General features: G+C 40.6%; 1 protein-coding gene across 4 annotated transcripts in view; it reads left to right on the top strand.

The window, feature by feature from the left end:
• The window catches only part of EBF1 (early B-cell factor 1), a 410,481-nt gene that overhangs the window by 286,190 nt on the left and 100,408 nt on the right, over positions 1–23,883 (top strand). For 2 of the 4 annotated variants that reach the window (XM_010855294.1, XM_010855295.1), the window contains exon 9: positions 16,721–16,851. In XM_010855294.1, the coding sequence (XP_010853596.1) occupies positions 16,721–16,851 (131 nt within the window). Of the gene's footprint in view, positions 1–16,717; positions 16,852–23,883 lie in introns of all 4 variants that reach the window. The other 2 variants (XM_010855293.1, XM_010855292.1) reach the window with 1 other exon arrangement.

The raw sequence follows: 23,883 nt of genomic DNA, 5'->3' as shown, positions 1-23,883 counted from the left end.
AGGTATAATCTTAATTAAGTTATAAAGTAAGTGATAGGAGATGGAGCAAAATCAGGACTGAAGTTTGGGAAACACTGTTTTGGAGGGCTTAGTGGGTTGAGGGAAGTAATAATTCTTTCATGTCACCAGGAAACAGTATAGGACCCTGGGAAACACTTTTTTTTTTTTTTAGATGAGTCGTATATTGTTTTTTTAATAGAAAACCTTTTTAGTTCAGTTTACCATGAGAATAGACTTAATGTGTCCTCATAGGATTTTGAAAATCAAAATGTCTCCCAAGCTGTAAACTCTGTTTTTATTTTTAAACAAGTAGTGTCTGCATGTCAGAGAGCAGAAATTAGTGTGGAAAGGAGGACTTGAGTCAAGGAAGAGCAGCAGCCAGGGTCCACCCAGGCAGCGCATTATGATAATATATACGGAACCAGCTGGACACTGAGCAAAGCTGACATTGTGTTGTCAGGGGCAGAATCGCCCATCAATTTCGAAGATAGGATTTGAGTTCAAATGACAGAAAGAGCAGCAACTGTGTTGAAACTGATGCATGGGGGAGGGGTGGGGCAGGCAGGAACCAGCCAGGCCTAAAGACAGGAAGTGCTGGTACCTCCGGAAGGGGGTGGCTCTGTTTTCTCATCTGGCTGCTACCCTTCCTTCTAACCTTAACATCTGTCAGCAAGATCCACCTGGGCCCTTGCATGATTAGAGCCCAGTGCAGGAGGAGCTTAATGGTGCTAATTTTAACCCCCATGAGAATGGAGTGCCTGCTGCTCCAAGGGAGACCGATCAGCTTAGGAAACCTGATTCCAGAGAGCCTCAGCTTAATTCAGTGAGGAAGCCCAGTGTGGGTGTCATGGCAGTTAATAACCATTGGAAAATGTCTCAACTCTTTTTCAGCTACTCTGTTTAGCACCTTAATATCTTAACTCTGATGATTCTTCTTTAGTACATTTGTTTATTCCATCAGGTATCTACTTAGGTTTATTTATTGACTGCCTGCTCTATTAGACCATAGAGACGCAGAGGTGAACAAGGTAGGCACCGTTGTTGACATTGTGAGGTATATGGTCATATAAGTGTCTGTTTATGTGTCGATACAAAGCAGATAATTGCACATGAAATTACTTAAATTGAAATGATGGTCAGCACTATAAGGAGGAACACAGATTGCTAAGGGAGCTTTAAACAAGAGAACACAGCCAAATCTGAAGAATCAATGACACTTAAAAATAAGGAGTAGCATTTGTCAAGCAAGGAGGGAAGAGCAGTTTAGGCAGAGGAGGAAGTGTGTCCAAAGTTTCACATGGGAACAAAATATTAGAAGCTTGGGGGAGAGCTAATCAGAAAAGTGCCTTAGGTCTGAGATCCATTTTTGAGAAGATAAGTTTGAAAATTTTCCATAGATTGCTTTCTCTTTGACCTGGAGAAGTGGATCCAGTGTATTTTTGTGATCACAGGCTAACGGAATTCTTTGCCCAGTAAAATGCTAGCTTTCAGGGCAATGTTTCGAGTGATGGTGGTTTTGCTATTTTGATAGCAGCCTTTGAGCATTTACTACCCATCAGGTTTAATACTGAGCGCATTATATCATCTCTTTTAATGCTCTTAACCACCATAGGAGGGCACTACTATTATTCTCTCCACTTAGTAAATGAGGAACACTGAAGCCATCTTTCAAAAATTTGGTTGCAGCCAAAAAGAAAAAAAGAGTGGGGTTTTGTGCCCGCAGCACTTGGACCTCCAACCAGCTGACATAGGCGGCCATCACTACTGTTCTTTCCTGCTCTTTAGTCATTGCTGATTCTCTTGCACTGGACTTCAGAGGTGGAGAGAAATTCTCCTGCCATTTGATCATGTAATATAATTCCTGCTTCAATTGAAGCAAATTGACGACGTTACTCAAAGGCAAATTGAAAAGCCAGATCTGTGCTAAATCCCCAGGGTACGTTAGTTGGCATGTGCAGTGATATATGGGAAGGTGTTTTTCTGGGTTAAGATAAAAAATCCTGGTATCACGTCACGCTATCAGGCACCCCATCTCAATCTCTGTGTGCCAGCTCTGCAACTTGAAATACTCAGTGGACAAAAATGAAACTTTATAGAAATTAGGTGATCATCATCCTTATCAGATGAATACGATGCCATCTTGAGTCTAGTGTCCTCAGAAAATAAGAGATTTATCAGGAGAGGAGCATGAGAAGTGTAAGGCATGGATTGTAGGACTTTCCTGCCAGCCTGCCTTGGGCAAGTTGGCTGGGAGATGACCTAGTAATTAAAATCCTGCTTAAACGTATGCTGCTGATCAGTCATAACGGAGGCACCGACATGGGAAACCAGACAGTAACCAGAGAAGGAAAAGAAAAGCGAAACACAAAAGTAACACCGTCGAGCCCACAGGGCGCAGAAATAGAACTGAATTGGCCGAATATTTATCTGACCACTAAGCATGAAAGCGGAACCCAGGTATTGATATATTTTTATCCCAATCTGTGAATTTAATATTTTATGTGTGAACATATGCTCCTGGGTGGCTGGTTTATTTAATTGACAGTTGCAATCAGCAGGACACCAATTGTTCAAACCCACGTTCTTCCCCGCATAGTTCTGGGGGTGATGTGTAGCCAGAGAATATGGGGAACAGAGACAGGGACAGTGTCAGGCTTATGGCTTCTTCTCAACACATCAGTTTCTTTCATCCGCTTTGGGGCAGAGCAATATACAGATGTCAGAAGGCCTAGAAATAGCAGTAGACTCTGGCTGTTACTGAGAAGGATGATTAAAATTAATGTGGTTAGTACAAATCGAGAACTTTCATTCTTTATGATTCTTTGGCTACTTCTCTTTTGCGCACAGTAGGGAGGGCAGCAGGTACTGAGCACCTACTGGGCTGGAGGCAGATGCTTTAGGCTATGTTGTGTGTGGGGCTGTGGATGAGGGAATGTGCCCCAGCATTTCTTTTGTCATTTCTTAGTAGAGCGGGAAAGCAGAGTTTGGGTTATTCTTTGTTAAAATCTCCTGGCTGAATCACCAAACCAGCTGTGTTCTTCCAGTAACAATTTTGTGCAACAAATCTATAAAGTCAAACCTCATTCTACCTTTCAACTTTGGCAAGATCCTAGAAACTCTCCTTGGTTTGGTTAGCTAATGCCTGTGGAATCCAGTCCTTGTTGCTCAAAAAAAAAAGTTGGAGAATCTAACGGTAATAGGTTACCGTTTTAGGGTAACCTATTTAATCTGTAAACTTTTATCGTTGTGTATGCAAAATTCTATAATGAACACCATTGAAATGGATAATGTCCAGGCTGAAAATGAAAGTTAAGGGGAGCTGTGCTACACTTCAAAAATGCAAGCTCTTGTGGTACTATCGCTTATATGCAATGTTTGGACTCTGTGTTTAGCAGCCCAACTTACAACAATAGAAGATCTTCTCAGCCTCGAAGTCTGGCAGTATTTCCAGTGTTCCTATGTTTAAGTTGGCACCTGTGGTATTATATTAGGATGCCATTTTTTGAACTTGGAAACAGAAGAAGGTAAAGAGAAATTTTACTATAATTCATATGTGGAGCTGAGTCTTAAGGGAAAAATAACTTTACTTGGAAATAGAGTAGTAATATTCTGTAAAGTTAATAAATACCCACCCTCTGTCTTGGGAATAAGGAATTTCACAACTAAGATTTTATGGGACTTAGGCTATGTTTACATGATTGAAGTGAGTATTTTAGCCAAACTGAGCAGAAATTTCAAATATACCCAAATTGAAGGGTAGTTTGAGTGTTTTAAATATCTGTCTTTATTGACCAATGTGGATTCTCAAAGTTTCAAGTTCAAATGAGTTCCCAAGCTTCAGTTACCTCATTTGTAAAGTGGAATTTAAAATAACATCTCCTTGCCCACCACTTGGGGTTGATATTAAGAATAATTGAGATAATATATGGGCTACCCCTTGAAAATATAACACTACTAGTTAATTGTCAAGTATTGGTTAAGTACAGAGTACTGACCCATCCAGTTTATGAATGAATGAAGTCCCTTCCTTCAATGGATGTGTTGATAGTTGGGTTGATTTGCATACATATACACATGCCCGGCTGTACACACACCTCCGTATGTTTATAAAGGTAAAAGTTCAAGAAAAATGTGCAGTAAGTGACAAATGAATGGGAAAGACGTGAAGGAGTTCACTGAAGGGGTAGTGTTTGTAGAGTGGGATAGAAACAACTTCCCACAAAAGACCAGTCTTCTGGCAAAATACTGTTTGGGTGGAAGTGAGTGGTGTAACCTTCTAGTGAAAAAAGGAGGTTTCCTAGTGGAAAGGAGCAAAGCATTTTTGGAGACAATGGATTTGGAGAGCCAGCCATCATCATCTCTGTTTTCTTCTTCTATCTTCCTCTTCCTCATCCCTTCATTCTGTCTGTGCTGAGCTCTGTACACTTTAACTCGTTTAAACCTCACAAGGTGAGTGTTCCTGGATTTCCGCAATTAGAGTGGTAGGTTTAAGAAAAGTAAGTTGCCTAGGCTGGTAAGTGAAGCAGCTGGCATGTGAGCTGAGGCATCCTGAATTCCAGAGCCAGTGAGCACATGCTGCTGAGCACTCCCTCCAGTTTGGGAGAAGTGGGGGATGTGGTTGGGAGGGGAGAATCAGCTAGGCTCATAAGGGTGGACTTGATCTGCAGGGATCCCCAATCACTAAGGGGAAACCACAGAAAGGTTCTGAGTAGGGCAGTATCATTTTGAAAGTGGACGTCAGAGGAAGGTTAATTTGGGATTTGGTATGTAGACAGGACTTAGCACCTAATTAATAATCTGATAGTAGAAATGAATCACAAGCAAGCAAGTGTGAGTATTTGCTCTTTGCAGCCCAGATAGAACAACCCAGACCCCAAAGAGTAATTTTTGAGGAAGCTGGGTCATCCAACATGGAGTTTGAATGGAAGTGGAGTTCCCACTCTCCTTTGCTCCTCTGTTGGGATCAGTTTGATGATACACATCCCAGTGCTTGTGACATCATGGATCATCACCACGGAAACATCTGTGCTATAACAAACACTGGAGTGCAGCATCACTGAATGTGTCAGGGAGGAGAGGAAACTGGCTCAAAATGATAAGGTTCTCAATAATAAAAGTTCACTGAAATATGTTAGCAGTAGTAGCCTTGGTCATGGAGAGAAAGGTAAGCAGTACTACTCTGAAAAGCACAAAGCAAGAGTTGTGTGGTGCTAAAGGTTGGACAAGGTTGATTTTGAGATGCTGCTCACATTCAAAACATGGTTTCCTTAAAAAGTCACTATCTATGCTGTCTTGCGTGATGATGGTAGAAATCCTTCAGGAGCACAGAGCTTGTCTCCCAAACTGCTTATAGAAAATCTTTTGCACAGCAGAGGCGGGTGGTTGGGGACTTCTGTGTTGTTCTGGGAGAGAGCTTGAACAAACAGAGACAGAACTGACAGTGCTTGTGGCTGGTGTTTATTGTTTGATGAGTCGGTGGCAGTGTTAGACATGCAGTTTCAGAAATTAATGACTAAAAGATGATTGGCCCTCCAAGGATTCATAGATGTTGCATACTGACAGATCAGATCATGGTTGAATCCAGCTTGAAATCATATTTAGATTTGGTTTGCATGGTGCTTTAAGAAACTATGTATATGTTGCTTTACAATTAAAAATGGAGATGTTTTACAGAAAATCTGGATGTGCCCATTCTCTTAATAAACAGAAGGGGTGGTCGTGCAGGTGGTGTTGCCACATTCTCAAATGGCAATGATTAAGTTAAACTGAGAAGTTGTGTCCCTTTTGGGGAAGGGAGATACTCTACAGTTTCCCGCACTCCCCACCTCTCCCATTGTGTTGCCCCTAGCCCATTTTATTTATTTCCTTTCCTGCCTGGCCCTGTGAACATTGGCTTTTGTGATCACTGTTGGAAGGATTAGAGATTAATTGTTCCTAGCACAATTCCTGGCATATGGAGGACACCCCCTAAATGATTAGCTCTGACTATTCCCTGTCAATGACTGGCTCATTATTTATACTTGAACTATAGATTAGCACAGTCCCATAGAACTTCCTGTGATGGTGGAAATGTTCTATTTCTGTATTGTCCTCTGTGATAATCACTAGTCACATGGAGCTGTTGGCCAATGTGGCTGGTATGACAGAGAAGATAATTTTTATTAATTAAAAATTAAATTTCAATGGCTACCATACTGGGCAAAACAGATTTAAGTAACAGAATCGAACATCTGGTGCAGTGTCCTTGTTTAGGATAAAATGTAGAGAATAAATGGTGGGACTGTATGTGTGTGTGCGTGTGTGTGTGTGTGTATTTATTTTATAAGAGATTACTTATAGTGGATTTCATCAGTTAGGATCACCTATTGGGATCACCCCTTATCACCTGACTAGAATTCTTGTCAATTTAAGGAACCCAACACATATGTTCTACGAGATGTTTTATGTATGTTTATGTCAATAAGTATAAATCTACTTAAGCTTGAATGGGAAGTTTTGCTGCTTTCTGCCCCCTGACTGTTCAGTTAAGGGTACTGTGTAAATATAATAACTAGACGTATGTGTGGAAAATCCTAAATTTTTGATGAGCTGCTTGCTGCTGCCATTCGTGATGGCGCAGAGCCAGAAACTGGGGTTACCAAGGAGACTGTGGACAACCACTGGAGCCCTGCTAGAGGGATCCTCTCTTCTTAGGCCTGGGGTTCCACAGGCTGCTGGCTCTTGTGTTCCATCACAAGTGTAAATCCAACACATCTAATGACCACATGGCCATAAACCAGACACAAAGTAGAATTCCAGAAGATCCTTCTTTCATGCAACTTATTTATTCGTTTGTATCTTGGTTTGCTTCTCTGAGCCCAGCAGTCATAGGCCTCCCCTGTCCTTTGTTACAGCGTCGGAAACCCCCAAACCATCCACCAGGCTCTGGCCCAATGGCAACTTACTGGTCTCTGTCTTGCAGCTTGCCCGGAACCAGCTTTTCCAGCTGAGAAATGAGTAACTTCACTGCTTTAACTGCTTCTAGGGATAGAGGTACAGGAGGGCAAAACAAACATCAACATGTTTCACTGAAGATGAAGCTGAATTATAACCTCCACCCCGAGAAAGTCTCCATAAAAACAGGAAACCTAATAAACATGATAGAGACAGCTGTTGTACATAATTTTATCAAGTATCGACTAATACTTGAAAGGGAGAAAAAGAACAAAACATACATGAATATAGTCTCCTTGGATCATTCATCCAGTCAGAATTATATGTCATCTCTTCTTATAGTCAGATCTAGAGAGAGGACACAGGTCTTCCTTTTCTGTCTTTATGTGCAAACGTCAATGTAAACCCCTGTTAGAACAGTGAATGGAGTGAGTCCTAGAATTCAGTGGGAGGAGAAAAGCCCTCTAACAAAGAATGTGGATTCTCCATACTTTTAAATTCCTTCTTAGGAAAATTCTTTACAAAAATGTTTACTAGAAAAAGACCAAGCTGATATCAACTGAGATTAACTAGTGAAATGTTAAATTATCTGCACACATCTCTGCTTTGAATGCTGAATTTAGTTTGACTCCCAAACACAAGGAGGCTAAAAATTCATATTCAGATAAGGAAAGGCAAACCTTGGAGAACAGATGGAGCAGAATTCAGTATAAAGGTTTAATCCTATCAGGCTGATTCCTGTATGACCATCTGGGTAATCGGGCACACACATTCAAGGCCTGTTAAAAATACGGCTCTAGCCAAGATTAGCGTCACAGATTTTCCACTAGACTTGCTCATATTTAACTTTATGATTTTCCAGACCTAGAGAGATTGCTTGCAAATAAAGACTTGAGGATTCCATGAAGAAGCAGTGACATTTTTTTTTTTAACCTGAAAATTGTTTCCTCTTTTCACAATATTGGGTATCCATTTTTGGAAAGTTACTTTCATTTTCCTTTCTTCCATGACTTTCACATCTAGAACTTCGTGTAGTAGGATAATAAGGAGAATTGGGCTAAAAATAATTTTGTGCATGAAAGTTCTCCTTGTCAGGAAGAAAAGAGTTATTTGCTTACTATATAATCAGAGGCAAGTGAATTTACTATTGTTGCAACATATATCACAATTGGATCCATGTATTATTTATTTTGAGGGTTCTCTCACCCTCCATGATTATTTTTCTCTGTTGCAAAGGGGTTGCTGACAATCATAGAACAACAACAACAAAAAGAAAAACTGATGGCATTATTTGCTATGAGCTCCTCTAGGATTAATATTTTGTACATTTTAATTTTGGATTTGGCAGATCAATTTTAGTTTTGGATTTGGCAGATCAAACTTGAGGTGGGAAGCAGTATATTCTAACCTCTTTGAGTTATAAAATTCTGAGCTTCCGAAGTGTTTTTAACAAACAATTTTTGCATATTATGAAACAATGCTGTGTTGTGTGTCATTAAATCAAAAAGCCTTCAGCAAGTCTTTCAAGTGCAATTTAGAAGTTACAGGTACATCAAAATGTCAAGATTTTTCACTGCTCAATTGTTAAATAACCCTGTGTAGTGAACCTGCAGAGAGTTCTGGATCACAAATAGACAAACTCAGAAATCCAAAAGTGCTTGTCTTAGAATGTTCGGACTACAATTGTTCCACCAGGATTTCTGTCCTTCCTTTGTTCAGATCTGTGCCCACTGATTGTTGAGCAATTTTTTTTTTTAAGTCAGAATAGAATAAGAAATCTGCAAAACAAACAGGAAGTGGATATAATTTGGGCTTGCTTTGTAGTTAGCATAGGGCATAGTTTGGAACTTAGCTCTTCCACCAAGTTTAGATACCCCTAGATGACCCCACTGGGTTAAGTGTGCATTGATACAGATGGGTATCGGATCTACGTTTCCATCTAGTGACTATGAATTTTACTTGTTTTCTGGGAGAGCCATTAATGTCAAAGCAAAGGGCTTTCTTGCCGAAAGAAGTCACTTTGGAATAAAGAATGAAAAACACTTGAAGTACTTGATCTCTTCATTTAATATTTAATAATTTAATTGCATCTGGTGTTGAGAAATATCTATACCATAGGTTACATTTCTCTTCAAAATGACAATCACACGCAAGTACACATGATGGAGGGTGGGGGAGACAGAAGGAGGGAGGCTCTTTTGTATATATAGTATATGATTCTTTGCCAAGTAATATCTAGATATGCTAGTGGATGGAGCAGTAAATGCAGACCAATAACAAAACCAAACCAAATAAAAACCCTAATAAACAATAAAATCCTTAAATGCATAAAGCAATTGCTAAAGAAAATAAAAGGCAGAAATAAATTTGGTTACTCAAGTTAATAAGTGTTACAAAGAATGTTCCACCTTGAGTGAGAGAACATCAAATGTGTATATCTGTTTATTAGTTAACTAGGAGTCTGCGGTGAGGTTATGAAAGTGAAGTTTGTACCCCCTGGTGCTAGGGTTCAGGTCAGGCGTTATAACTGCTACTGGTGTCTCAGGCTTCCACTTGGAGAGGGTGTGAACTTAGAATAGATTCGCTTCCTGTACATGGTGAAAATTCACAGGGCCAGCCTTCCCATTCGGGTCAAACCCTCCATTTGCCTTCCTCCCTGGCTAGCAGCTACCGGTGGTCAGGATCAAAGAATGCAGGTGCTGCTTCTACTGAGCTGTGAGCCGTCAGGAAAGTCATCATTTCACTTAAAAGGAAAACTCAGCAAAACAATAGTCCGATTAAACAGGAAGGGCAGATAATCTGTTCACTGAGTCCAAGTTGGGGTACCTTGTGTCCCCATCTCTGGAACTGTCTTGCGCCCAAGCATAACCTCACCAAAATCAAGTAGATACAAGGGAGAAAAAGGCCTGAGATTTTATGAGGTCACAAGTGTCCCGCAGAAAGGAGCTGAGCTCATGGGTTTTGCAACATTTTCTGCCAAGTCTCAAGAATTTGGGATAATAACATTAAAGTTAATTCCTCATTTCTGAAAAGATTGCCATTAATCTTCATTCCAGGCAAATGAGAACCTTAGGAATAAACATTCTAGTTTGGAAGTACTGATGCCAAATCCACCTCCTTAGTAAACTTAGCTATGTTAGCAAGTCACTGGGTTGAAAGTTCCTAGGAAAGTTTTATAATACGTTATATGATCTGTGATGCTGAGACTATGATGTATTCTAGTAAATAAACTCGTTAGTTTATTATGATTATGACAGTAACTAATATATTAACAACTAGAATCCTATGTGCCTGGAACACAGTAAAACAGCAAACCCAAGCAGGCACTTGCTGTGTTTTCCCAGGAGTCTGTGAGGTGCTACCACTGCTGCTTAGAATGGATTAGAACAGAGAGGGTAAGTGACTGCTTCAAGGTCACACTGAGTGGTAAATGTGGAATTTGAACAGCTGGAGCTCTGGCCCATTTTCAGTTGCTATAATAACCTGAATGTTAAAATCAACTTAACATAATTGCATCTTTCTATCTTTACTCAGAGGCCGTTAAGGGCTGGTGCCAGCATCTTCACCTGCATTGTAAGCATTGGTATCTGCTCTGTAGAAATCTTCATCAGTAGTAGAGAGTTCTAGATAACAGAATAGAATGCTGGAAAAAGAGGGCTTTCATTTTTGAATATAGCATATACAAAGGAAATGGAAAATAACCTTCAGTGGAATTTTATTTTGAGATTTAAATGAGTTTAGAACTTTTCTGGATGTGTACTTTTTACCAACTAAGTGTTGTTTGCCAGTGGTATTTATGCAGGGATGGAGAAAAGAACCAAACAACACATCTCTAATGAGACTTCATTATAATGGGACATCAACTGTCGCAAAGGCCTCATTTTAGGGAGAAGCGGTGGTAAATGCTGCACCCAGGTCATCTGTTCAGCTACCCCAAACAAGAGAGGTATTGATCACGATACAAAGAGATTTCAGAGGCAAAAATAAGAGCAGCCCCAGGCCCCTGTTGATAGCTGTACACACCACTAATTCACCTCAATGGGCAGGCACCTCTGAGCTCAATTAACCCTTATTCCCAAGGCCACCCATAAACCCTGAGGTAAACATGGTTTTCCTGGCCCTGACTTTCTATCAGTGAAATAGATCATTTCTATTGGAGGCTGAGGGGCGATCCAGCTTATAAATTTACCTGCTAATAAAGAGGCTGATACTTCTAGTGTGGGTAAGCAGGCATTAGAATCTTGTAATACTGATTCTGTAAGTCAGAAAATTTGAAACTGCTGAGGCCATCCATGATTTCTTCTACCTTCTGTGGCTATTGAAAGGAAATATAAATACTCTGCAAGTAGAGCAGGTGAGCGCAAATATCCCCTGGTGCAACTGTCTGTACACAGAACATTAGTTGTTAAATATGTACTGGAGCCTGAATGATTTCTTTCTTTTTTTCTTCTTCTTCTTCTCATTCTTCCCTCTCTTTTCCTTCTCACCACAACCATTGTTCAGAAGCAAATTGGAAATCTGGTAATTAGGCCCTGACTCACAGTGTAGTATTAGAGTCCCGAGCCAAAGTTCAACACCCTGAAATGAAATTTAAACCAATTAATCTGTTAGATTTTTATCGCTTGTCCGTGTTTTCTCAGCAATTCCCCCAGCACGTGGCCTTTGATCAACTCTCATACAAACGCTAAAATGTGTGCCTGCTGCTAGTAAGATGGGAATGACATTAACATGGTACTCATAAAACAATCAGAGCAGAGAAGCCCTCAAACAGGCAGGGCATAGTAATATTTAATAAAAGCACACACATAATCTTCAGAATTAGCATTTTGTGCCTTGCAGTACCTTTGGGAGAAGAGCTTTTATTTGTGGAGTGATCATTATTATAACAAAGAAGAGCTACCTAATAATTTCCACTTTAACTCTGCAATGTGCCACGAGCATTTCAGAGCCATTATGCTAAACTGTGGTAGTGTAATCATGTTATTGTCATAGTTTGAAGGAAGGAAAATCTCCTTTACTTGGGTGGCTGTTGGGGGTGGGAGGAGAGGTTTTGGGGAAAAAAAAAAAAACCCAGACTTACATTTTTAATGAGATTTAGAAGCAGGAATTGGCTTACTGTCCTTGTGGATACCCAGAGTGTGAAAATTTATTGGTGAGGAAGGGAGAGTCTTTTATTAATTAAATCAAGATTTGGTCAGTAAAAGTGGTTTTGTATTCAAATCCACCCCTCTCCTCTATTCCATAATATTTCCTTCGAGATAGAATTGTGTTGATTATTGTACTCCTGGGTTGAGTTGAACTCTTTCATGAGACTTTTCACCTTCAGATTTCACTGAATACATCCACTGCGATTATTATGAACTGTCATTCTTCTGTATCTCTCTGGATATCCTGAGTGAAAGAAAAACAAGTCCCTGGCTGCTGCAGATGTCCTCTGAGCTTTCTCAAAGAGAAGAGCGGGCGGGGGAAGGCTCAGGGTCTGTTAGTCACGGCATCTGGGCTTTAAAAAAATTAGTTTATTCTAAAGCATACAGCTTTTGTCTTTCACACAATTAAATGCTCTGCTGTTACCTTTTTAAAAATTAAAACATACTACCTTAGAAGCTGCTCATTGAAAAATTCAAACCATACAGCTACCTATAGAGTAAAATTTAATAGAGTCTCTCTTCTTTAGTCACCTTCCTTTCTCGTATAGACCCACTGGGGATAGTTGGACATCCTTCCAGACTTTGGTCCATCACACCTGTTCACACATAACTACACACGTTCATGCCTATAGGCATATACATATATATATATATATAATTTTATGATTAATAGAATCATACTATTCATTAAGCTACAAATTGTTTTGTGTGTATTTTTTTTTTTTACTTACTAACATATTTTGACATCTTTCCATGTCAGTTTATAGAAATATTTTCATCTGTTCTAATGACCCTTGACATATCCTATATATGGATATATCATGATTTATTTAATCACTCCCTTATTTGGGGGGACAGTTAGACTTAAGCTTTTCACAATTAATACTGCAGTGAACATTTGGGTACCTGTAGTTTTAGGCACAATTGAAAGTATTTCTTGGGCTGCTTTTGGTCTGGCAAGTTTGTGACTAGGGTAAAGGTAAGATGGTAGCCTGTGAGTTAAATTTAAATCCATAAACATTTTGTTTGGCCTACACATTAAAAAAAATGAATTCGTTGCCAGCATTTAAAGACTGGGAGAGCCACCCTGGTGGTTCAGAGGTTAAAGCATCTGCCTGGAATGCAGAAGACCGGGGTTCGATCCCTGGATCAGGAAGATCCCCTGGAGAAGGCCTGGCAACCCACTCCAGTACTCTTGCCTGGAGAATCCCATGGAGGGAGGAGCCTGGTAGGCTACAGTCCATGGGGTCGCAAAGAGTTGGACATGACTGAGCGACTTCACTTTCACTTCACTAAAGACTGGGAAATTTCGTGTAAAAATCTGGGCTCCTGGTTCCTTTTGAAAAATCAGAAGACCAGCTCAACCAGGGACTGCATCTGTGTGGGGATACCAATGGCTGGAGCCTCCCCAATTCGGTGTCAGCAGCTAGCCATCTCATGCTTGCTCTGAGACCCTGGGCTGCTGTGTTCGCTTGTGTTTCTTGCCTTGGCTGGTGTGGATCTGTGAGTTCTTAACAGCTGCTCTTGAGCCTGATCCATTTAGCTAGTCACAGTGTCTTCTACCTTGCATTGTTGACATTTTAGGGTTTTTTGTTTGGGGGACTGTCTCATGTCTTACTGAATACTTAGCATTCTTGACTTCAGGTTACTAAATGCCAGTAACATCCCTTCCTTAGCGCACGCTTTCAGTGGGTCAGCCCAGGATTCCTTTTACAGATTTTCCAATCTGCCCAGTAGGGGAGTAGGGAAGCTTCCCAAACAACTCCTCTTAAGACGGCTATGACATAGGTGTACAGGAGACATATATACCTGGAAAACTTTGAGGTCTCAGCTTATAAAGAGATGCCTAACTGACTTGTTCTGAGATTAGCACCTAGTCCCTCAGCAGGGATAGTGGATTATATTGAACACAAGGGTAGGATGGACCCAGGGATGCCTCTTTTTTCCTTTAGTACTTCTTCCAAGCCTTTTTTTTCTCTCCCAAAAAACTAAGAAGATGGTGTCATATATTGTTTCTTCACCAGTGTTTCTCTACTAACTTGATGCTCATTTAGCTCCAACTAGTTGACCTGTCAGAGAAGGCAGTGGCACCCCACTCCAGTACTCTTGCCTGGAAAATCCCATGGACAGAGGAGCCTGGTGGGCTGCAGTCCATGGTGTCGTGAAGAGTTGGACAAGACTGAGCGACTTGACTTTCACTTTTCACCTTCATGCATTGGAGAAGGAAATGGCAAACCACTCCAGTGTTCTTGCCTGGAGAATCCCAGGGATGGCAGAGCCTGGTGGGCTGGCGTCTATGGGGTCGCACAGAGTCGGACACGGCTGAAGTGACTTAGCAGTTGACCTGTAACTTTGTTTCTGAATGGTTGAAAACATTGTTAGATTCCTTAGAAAATGTTGGAACATATGTGCATACCATCTATACATATGTGTACTTACATCACATAGATGTATACATATATGTACTTATATCTATACATGTACATATGTGTAATTACATGCCTTCTGTATCCTACAATAGCAAATGGAAAAAAGAAAGCTGGTGCAAGACTAAAATCTGCAGTTCTTGGCCATATGCTATTATAACTTCTTTGCCTGTAAGAGAGACTCTCAAAGATACACTAACATGCCCAGATGCCACCTTTTGTGCAATGATGAGAAAGCCTGGAGGTGCCCATACTTAACTAAAAGAACATGCTTCTGTGAATAAAATAAAATAAAATTTAAAAACTCAGAAGAAATCCTTAAACTAATACAGGTAATAAGCACCAAGATTATTTTTTTTGGTTAATGAGGGCAATCACAGAGTCAGCATTTAATGATAGCATTGGATTCCACACTTTGCCATCAGAGAGACTCTTTCAGGACCAGTTCAGTAAAACCAATGTTCTATTCTTCTCAGAAGTATCAAAGGATATAGTAATACCTTTTCTATTCCACTCTAGCAACTAAGTACTTATACTGAGTTAGGAATGAAGAATTAAGATTTTGAGACATTAACTAGAATGTGTCCAAACTGTTTATATTTTAAGAATTTTATATACTTGTTAAATGTAGTTTATTTCTCTTATAAATTGCTTGGGATCATACATCATGTTCTACCATTGGTTTGGGAGTACTCAGTCATGCATTTAAACATGGTTACTTTTAAAGGAAAATTTTATGAAAAAGTCCTATGCCTGTGGAACATCGATCCACAACCTTTATGAGTGTTAAAAATTGAACAAGAATTTTCAAGCCATGAATCATTTACATTTCCTTGATTAATTATTTTGTTTTTGGGAGAAAGTGAAGGAGAGAAAAGGCATCTGGACTGCCCAGTGTTAGTTGTAAATGCACTGCTATGAGTTCAGCCAACATGAAATGTTTAGTTTGGAAATTTCCAAATTTCTCTGTGCAATTTTTATAAGATTAATTTGACTCAAAATCAAACCCATTCTACTTGTTTGTATGGTGGCACGTGAGCCATGGTCCCTTAGGGCTGGGCTTCGTATTTTCTTTTCTTCTTGCAAAAGTTGAAGCATGACATTTTGCCAAATTTGACAAAGTCCAGTAATTTTTTGCCAGTTTTTTTTCCCGTTAAAATTAACTGGTGCTCTCATTGGTTTCAATACTTGGAAAGTCAGTCTGGAGTACTTAATACACTTTTTTTATTAAAGAAGAGGGTCTCATTTTCTCTCCTTACACAGTATCTCCTTTGCTTTGGAATTTTGCTTAGTTCTTGCTCATAAAAGTGATCATGAAACAGCAGCATGGCATTGTGGAGCTAACAATTCTCAGTGGCACGAAAGTACTCCCTGAGAGATTTCTTTTATGCCCAGTAATTCTGTTGAAAGCGTGCCATGCTCATCGGTCAAACCACCTCCAGTCTGGAATCACAGTATTTGCAAATTATTTCCCATCTCCAAGGGCCATTTATAATGGAAAGAAAGGAGATAGGAAGTTTTGAAAAAGCCAGTTCTTGGGTTTTATGCCTGGGAATGACAACCAAGCAAAGGTCATGGGACTTTGTGTGGTTCCGCCCTGACTCAGCCATTTGGTTACATAATTCACCCTGAATGACCTGCATACTTTGCATCTATAAAATGGGATCCATGACATTTATTGCAAAAGATGTAATGGTTTTTATTCAGGACTATTGCTCCAGTAGTGGTACAGACAGAAGGCATGGAACAAGAATGGTGCTCTGTTCCAGTCTTCTCTCTTTCTTCCCTTCATATTGGACATGAATGTTTATCTAAAAATCTATGAGTTTTCTTTTCAGGAGATATATTTAATTATTAAGCAATTCTATAAGGTTTCTAGTATATTCCAAAATGTCATCCATGAAAAAAAATCTTTAGCATTTCATAAAAAAATTTTGCTGCTATGTTTTATTTCATAAGATTTCAAGTTTGAAAAGATTTGGGTAAAAATATCTGTATCTTAATAGAAACAAAGAAAATAAATGCTTTTAAAAACTGAAAATGCACCATGAAGTTTCAGGTCCTAACATACTAGGAAATGGCTGAGATCTTGAGGGACTTTCTGTTCGTGAAAAGATAAAAGATTTTTTTTTTTTCTTTTTCTCAAGTCTCCCATCATTAAAGTTTGGTTCTAACAGCAGACTCCTTCTCTTTTTCATGTGTGTTGAAAAGCAGCTACTCCCTGTATCAAAGCCATCAGCCCGAGTGAAGGATGGACGACAGGAGGTGCGACTGTGATCATCATAGGGGACAATTTCTTTGATGGGTTACAGGTCATATTCGGTACCATGCTGGTCTGGAGTGAGGTAGGTGTTGTCTGAGCATTAATATCTAATAGCTTGGTCTACTTAAGGATACTGTCTACACTTGAATTTCTAATAGAGTGTATAGAATTTTGTGGTGCCTGTCTGGGTGGGCCAGCTCAAGTCTGCAGAACTCTGGAAACTGGGAAAGATGGGTTGGGTTTACCAAGAGACATCACTTTCTGTTGGAATGCCTTCCACCCACTGGCCCATCAGCCCCAGGAGAGTTTCATCATTGTCCTCATGGGCAGGCCATGGTGCGGACGTCCTATTGTGTATTGAGAATGGGAAAGGAGGTACATACACATTCACAAATATATATATATATATATAGGCAAAGCCCTGTAACAAGGTAGTGATTTGTGAACACTTGCAGATGGAGCCTACAAATATACATCCATCTTTAATGATCACCATTCATGGGACAGTAATAATCTAGGTGTAGGTGATTCTTGACTTACTCAGTGACTCCATCAAAGAGTGAGTGGTTTGCCAGGGGCTCTTTCCTGCCCTAGGAATTTATAACCTCCCAAGCATCTCAATATGGATCTTCAACCATATGAAAATGACTATGCTCTGATTTTGCAGTACTTTCCAAGCATTGTGATCAGTATTTTAATTTGCCAGTTGACTTGCCTGGCAGTAATCAATGTTATCTCAAATTACAAAACATGAGTATCACCATTCTGAGAAGGCATGGCAAACTTGCCTTTGCTTTCTAAATACTGAAACTTGATTTCTTAGCCAGCATGCCCAGAGCCTGTTTTATTTTATCTAACCCTAACCCTATTCCAAAGTTTAGAATAAAAATAGTGCTAGGGCTGCAGGAGACCATTGAGCTCACTTATATCTTACACACTTTACAAGTGGTCAAAGGATGACTAAACTTTGTTGAGATTTACTATACACTAGGCACTGTGCTGAGCCCTTGACATAGATCATCTTAATCTTCCCTTTACACCACAAAGTAAATACTGTTAGTATGTATCTTTTCTTGATAAGGATACTGAAGCTTAGACTATATATATATAGTGAGAGACAGAGAGAGAGAGTCTAAGCGTATATATATATATATATATGCTTCCCTGGTGGCTCAATGGTAAAGAATCTGCCTACCAATGGAGAAAACTTGCAAGAGATGTGAGTTTGATCCCTGGGTTGGTCAGGAAGATCCCCTGGAGGAGGAAATGGCAACACATTCCAGTATATTCTTGCCTGGGAAATCCCATGGACAGAGAAGCCTGGCAAGTTATAGTCCATGGGGTCGTAAAAGAGTTGGACACAACTTAGTGACTAAACAGCAACATACACACACACACACACACACACACACACACACACACGTACATATATATTATACATATATAATATATGTCATACATATATAATATGTAAAAATATAATTATATTTTATATAATATGATAATTATATATATTTAACTACATAACCCAAAAGCAGCCATCCAGAGCCCATGGAGTATTAGTGATAGGTATGTAGCCATACAAAGGACTCAGTAGCAGAACTGGAGCTATAACTCGGGTTTTCTGTCTCCATTCCTGGTTGTTTTCCCATGACACCATTGTTTAGCTCATCCAGATATTTGTATTGTGTTTTCTCTTTAGAGGGGCTCCAGAGATAAGCAAAAAGTTAAGACTGTGCTGGCTGAGTACGTTTATCTTTCCAAAGCAGAGCCTGCCCTTCTTTTAAGCCTTCTGTGTACACATCTCACTGCCAAGAACCCCCTCTGGCAAGCCCCTTGCCAGCCCATGCTGCCACTGCATTTGTATTTCCCACATGGGTGACAGGCAGCAAGCGTTCGCTCAGAGAATCCAGGCTCCCAGTAGAGTTGAATCAGGGATGAACTCCTGGTCCACCAAACCGATTGTTGTCCAAGTTGGAACATGCCACACGTGAAGGTGAACTGCACTGCCTTGGCCGCTGCAGCCCTTCTTTGTTGGAAGTATTGGGTTGTAAAATTAGAAGCTCCACGTACTTGGTGTATGTTGCTTGCAAGTTGGTGTCTTCACTGCTGCTGGAGGCAGGGGTGCTCACAAGGACAGCCTTTCCCGGGTCCCGTAGGCTGTCTTCATCTCTTCCTATCTCTCATTCTGTTGCTTGTCCTGGACCTTGTGAGAGGGGAAGAGTTAATAGAATATGAACTTTTTAATCCAGATCATAGTAGCCACAGTGAAGCTTGAGAGGTGGAGGGTTCAAATCAGAAGTATATTTGACCCTGAGAGTAAGTGAGGTTAGTGTGAGGCTTCCTTTACAAGCTTGTGCCTGTCTGAAGCCAAGTGTACTATGTTGGATGTGTTACACATCAGGAAATTATTCATTTGTTCCTCCACCTTGTCCAGGTCCCCCAGTTTCCTCTTGGTTCTCCTATTTTCTTGTCCTCTTTTGGGAACAGAAAAGGGAGGTTAAATTCTAACTTAGGTTTATCTAAATTGCTTTAAAAGAAAGAAAGTGAAAGACGCTCAGTTGTGTCTGACTCTTGGCGATCCCATGGACTACAGTCCATGGAATTCTGTAGGCCAGAATACTGGAATGGGTAGCCTTTCCCTTCTCCAGGGGATCTTCCCAACCAAGGGATCAAACCCCGGTCTCCCACACTGCGTGTGGATTCTTTTTCAGCTGAGCCAGAAGGGAAGCCCAAAATTGCTTTAAAGAATCTGTTTCCATAAACAAAATCAATGCACATCATGAAAAGGAAATCCATTGAGGTGATACTTTGTCTTCCTCCTCCTCCCTCCTCCATCCCTGCCTTGCTTATACCAGAAGTCCCTTACAATGGATCTGGGGGGTCCAGTTGGGAGGTGAGGGTCGGGGATACATTCACTTTCTTTGCCCACCTCCTTCTCCCAAGCTGCTCTTATTTGTGGCTCTATCATAAATCAGCTCTGACCCTTTCCTGGTGAAAGCCCACTATGTAGTGTCCCAAAATCTTTTAGCAGATGTGTTGCATTCAGTCGCATCCAACTCTTCACATCACCAGGCTTCTCTGTCCATGGAATTCTCCAGACAAGAATACTGGAGTGGATTGCCGTTTCCTTCTCCAGGGGATCTTCCCAACCCAGGGATCAAACCTGTATCTCTTGTACCTCCTGGATTGCAGGCGGATTCTTTACCACTGTGCCACCTGGGAAGCCAGGTTTTAGCAGATAAATCCCCTGCAGCATGAGCAGTTGAGTGTCTGGATGGAGGACTTTAATTTGGGCTGTTATCATCATGATGGTCCTGACATTTAGAAAGATGAGTCTTGGAGAGGTGAACTTTTTATAAATATGCTAAACTATTTACAAATGTAGATTTTCATACAGGCTATTTGACAGATATAATGCTCTCCCTTTTTTAGTGCAGGGAGAGAATCTGGTACTGTTCCAAGTCCCCCAATCTACCGTATACTGATGAGAAATTGAGAAATGGCTCACATGTACTGAGGGCTTTCATGTATAAGCACTTCATGAATATTATCTTATTCAATCCTTTTTTCCCTGGTGGCTCAGATGGTAAAGCATCTGTCTACAATGCGGTAGACCTGGGTTCGATCCCTGGGTTGGGAAGATCCCCTGGAGAAGGAAATGGCAATCCACTCCAGGACTATTACCTGGAAAACCGCATGGACAGAGGAGCCTTATAGGCTACAGTCCATGGGGTCGCAAAGAGTCAGACACGACTGAGCAACTTCACTTTATAGCCTTATGTTAGATACATATAAGTAAACTGAGTGTCAGAGAGGTTCAGAAACTTACCACCATCACACAGACACAGATAGTGCTAGAGATGGGATTTGAACCACAATGAATGTTTCTAAGAAGGAAATACAAGCCCAAGTTAATGAGAGAGCAAGTGGGTGGAATTTTGAGAGCAAAGGACAGAAAGAAGAGAAAAAAGACATGCACAGTAACCCAAGTGGTACAGTAGTAGGAGTAGTAACAGCAACAGTAGTAGTAACTGTGGCTCTTTTTGATCAGTATTAAAGTATGTGCCTTTTATTTTGGTAGGCACAAAGAACTGGGGGCCGTGTCTCCAGGCTTCCACTGAGTAGAATCAAAGCTTGATAACTGTGAATATTAAGAGAAGATATCTATGAAAGTAGAGTAGGACTAGTATTAGCTAACATTCATTGAGCACTTAGTTCCTGCCGGGTACTATGCTAAGTGTTTGCTAAGGCTCTTTGTGACATGGTGACAGCTCACGTGTACAGCATGTTCTCATTTTACTGATGGGGAAATTGAACTTGGGGAAGTTAAATAAGCTGTCCAGTTATCAAGTTCTGGAGATGGGATGTGAATCTATACAGTTCAATTCCTGAGCTCACTTTAACTGTCCACGATTTGTTCAGTTGCTAAGTTGTGTCCGACTCTTTGCGACCGCATGAACTACAGCACACCAGGCTTCCCTGTCCTTCACTATATCCCAGAGTTTGCTCAAACTCATGTCCATTGAGTCAGTGATGTCATTCAACCATCTCATCCTCTGTTGCCTGCTTCTCTTGCCCTCAATTTTCCCAGATTCAGGATCTTTTCCAGTGCGTTGGTTCTTTGCATCAAGTGGCCAAAGTATAGGAGCTTCAGCATCAGTCCTTCCAATGAATATTCAGGGTTGATTTCCTTTAGAATTGGCTGGTTTGATCTCCTTGATGTCCAAGGGACTGTCAAGAGTCTTCTCTAGCACCACAGTTTGAAATCATCAATTCTTCAAGGATACCCAGCCTTCTTTATGGTTCAACTCTCTTGATTTAGCCTATGCCAAATGTTTACCCTAGGGTTTTTTTTGTTTTGTTTTTTTTTTTACCATATCAGACCAGGGTGGACTTGCCATTGATGCCTTATACTGGAGAGTATCTTAACAGTCACTATCACCTCCCAGGGTAAGCTAGACTTGTCATGTAGAGGATCAGAAGTAAGAGCAATCCTTTCGTTTTCTAGTTGTATAAATTTGTGAGTGGAGCCATTGACATATAGGAAGAGTTTAGCTTTAGAAGAGTATGTGCTTTGTGTTAGAGGCAGAAGACAACCTCTTGCTTGTTCCATATAAGTGACTAAATTACTTATATATTTAAGACAGTTAAACTGTCTGGGCCTCTTCTTTAGGACCCCGATCTATCCTAAGTCTTTGTCCCTGGTCACATTGTCTCTTGAGATTATGCCACCTCTGAAGTCTAGTACTTTTAAGTAGACTTTTCTCTCTTCTCCATTTCCTCACTCTGTAGCCCAAAGCACTCAGGAAGCAGGCTGGTGGGCCAGGACAAGGAGATAACATTTTAGATTAGCAGCTGATGCTATAATTTGGAGGCTATTTTTAGCTAAAGAATTTAAAAAAGAGCCAGAGAAAATAGGGCTGGTTTAATTTACCCTCATCTGTGCCCATTCCCTACCAGCCCAATCTTTTGCAAATGAGTAGTTCATTTTAGCTCACTGATTGCCCCCTGAGGGTTGGAAGAAAGAAAGGTGGCAGCCTACTGCTCCTAACTCAGGGCTGCCTTCTGTGAACTCCCGAGTTTGGGGTGAACTACACGGCTTTCTTGAGAATGTGGTCTGCCATCTTTGTTACTCTTCCTTATTGCTTCTGGCCCTTTCTCTTCTCTCTATTTTTGCAAAGCAAATTATTTTACTGATACTTTGGTACTCCTTAACATGTTTTACCCCAGAAGACTTTAAAAAAATTTTTGTAGTATTTTACATATAAAACCAGAAAAACCAACAGGGTTGATATGTGCTAAGATGGGTTCAGTTTTTTCTTGAATACAGATGTATTTTGTTGTTTTGCTTTCCTATCACCCTGTGATTAGGAGGAGGGAGGGGCTCCTGCTACTGGTTTGCAGAGCTAATTGTTCAATTTTTAATATCTTTCTAACTTCTAAACAACAAGTACTGGTTGGCTTGCCTGCTGTTATCTTAACACTGGAGTAGGTACTGTGGATGATTAATGTTAGGCTTTGTGGGACCTGGTATTTTATTTAGAAAGACAGCTTGCTGTCATGTAGAAACTTAGAGAGTTCCAAATTTATGCAATGCAGAGTTAAATTTTGGTTTAAAATTCTAGGCAAGGTTCTAGAAGGCAGAGAGAATAGTATAGTTAGAAGTAGACTGCTTGAATAACCAATCAGGTTTCTAGTCTGTCCAGGTGGTCTCTGTGGTGGACTCTGAGGCTCTCAGGGTCCTTTTAATTAGTCATTGACAAATCTGAGAGAATGTATACAGCTTAAGGTAGTTATTTGGTGTTCAGTCCCAAAGTTGTGTCCAACTCTTTGTGACCCCATGGATTTGGAATTCTCTAGGAATTCTCCCGGCCAGTATACTGGAGTGCATAGCCTTTCCCTTCTCCTGGGATCTTCGCAACCCAGGGATCGAACCCAGATCTCCCGCATTGCAGGTGGATTCTTTACCAGTTGAGCCACAAGGGAAGCCCAAGAATACTGGAGTGGATATCCAATCTCTTCTCTAGTGGGTCTTCCCAACCCAGGAATCAAACTGGGGTCTCCTTCATTACAGGAGGATTCCTTACCAACTGAGCTATCAGGGAAGCCCAAATGTGAGAAATGTGGAGTCAGATAAATTCAGCTGGTCTTGTTTTAGAGCTTTTGAGGTACTTACATACATTTGACTATCTAAAACATAGTATGCTGCATGTCCCAAACTTTGTGACCAAGTTCAGTTCAGTTGCTCAGTTGTGTCTGACTCTTTGCGACCCCATGGACCACAGCACGCCAGGCCTCCCTGTCCATCACCAACTCCCAGAGTTTACCCAAACTCATGTCCATTGAGTCAGTGATGCCATCCAATCATCTCATCCTCTGTTGTCCCCTTTTTCTCCTGCCTTCAATCTTGCCCAGCATCAGGGTATTTTCCAATGAGTCAGCTCTTTGCATCAGGTAGCCAAAGTATTGTAGTTTCAGCTTCAGCATCAGCCGTTCCAATGAACACTCAGGACTGATCTCCTTTAGGATGGACTGGTCGGATCTCCTTGCAGTCCAAGAGACTGTCAAGAGTCTTCTTCAACACCACAGTTCAAAAGCATCAATTCCTGTG

The sequence above is a fragment of the Bison bison genome, unplaced genomic scaffold (assembly GCF_000754665.1).
Source record: "Bison bison bison isolate TAMUID 2011002044 unplaced genomic scaffold, Bison_UMD1.0 scf7180017864363, whole genome shotgun sequence".
In the NCBI taxonomy this organism is placed as follows: Eukaryota; Metazoa; Chordata; class Mammalia; order Artiodactyla; family Bovidae; genus Bison; species Bison bison.
Note: the sequence above shows the minus strand (reverse complement) of the source record. Positions and strands in the feature narration are given on the sequence as shown.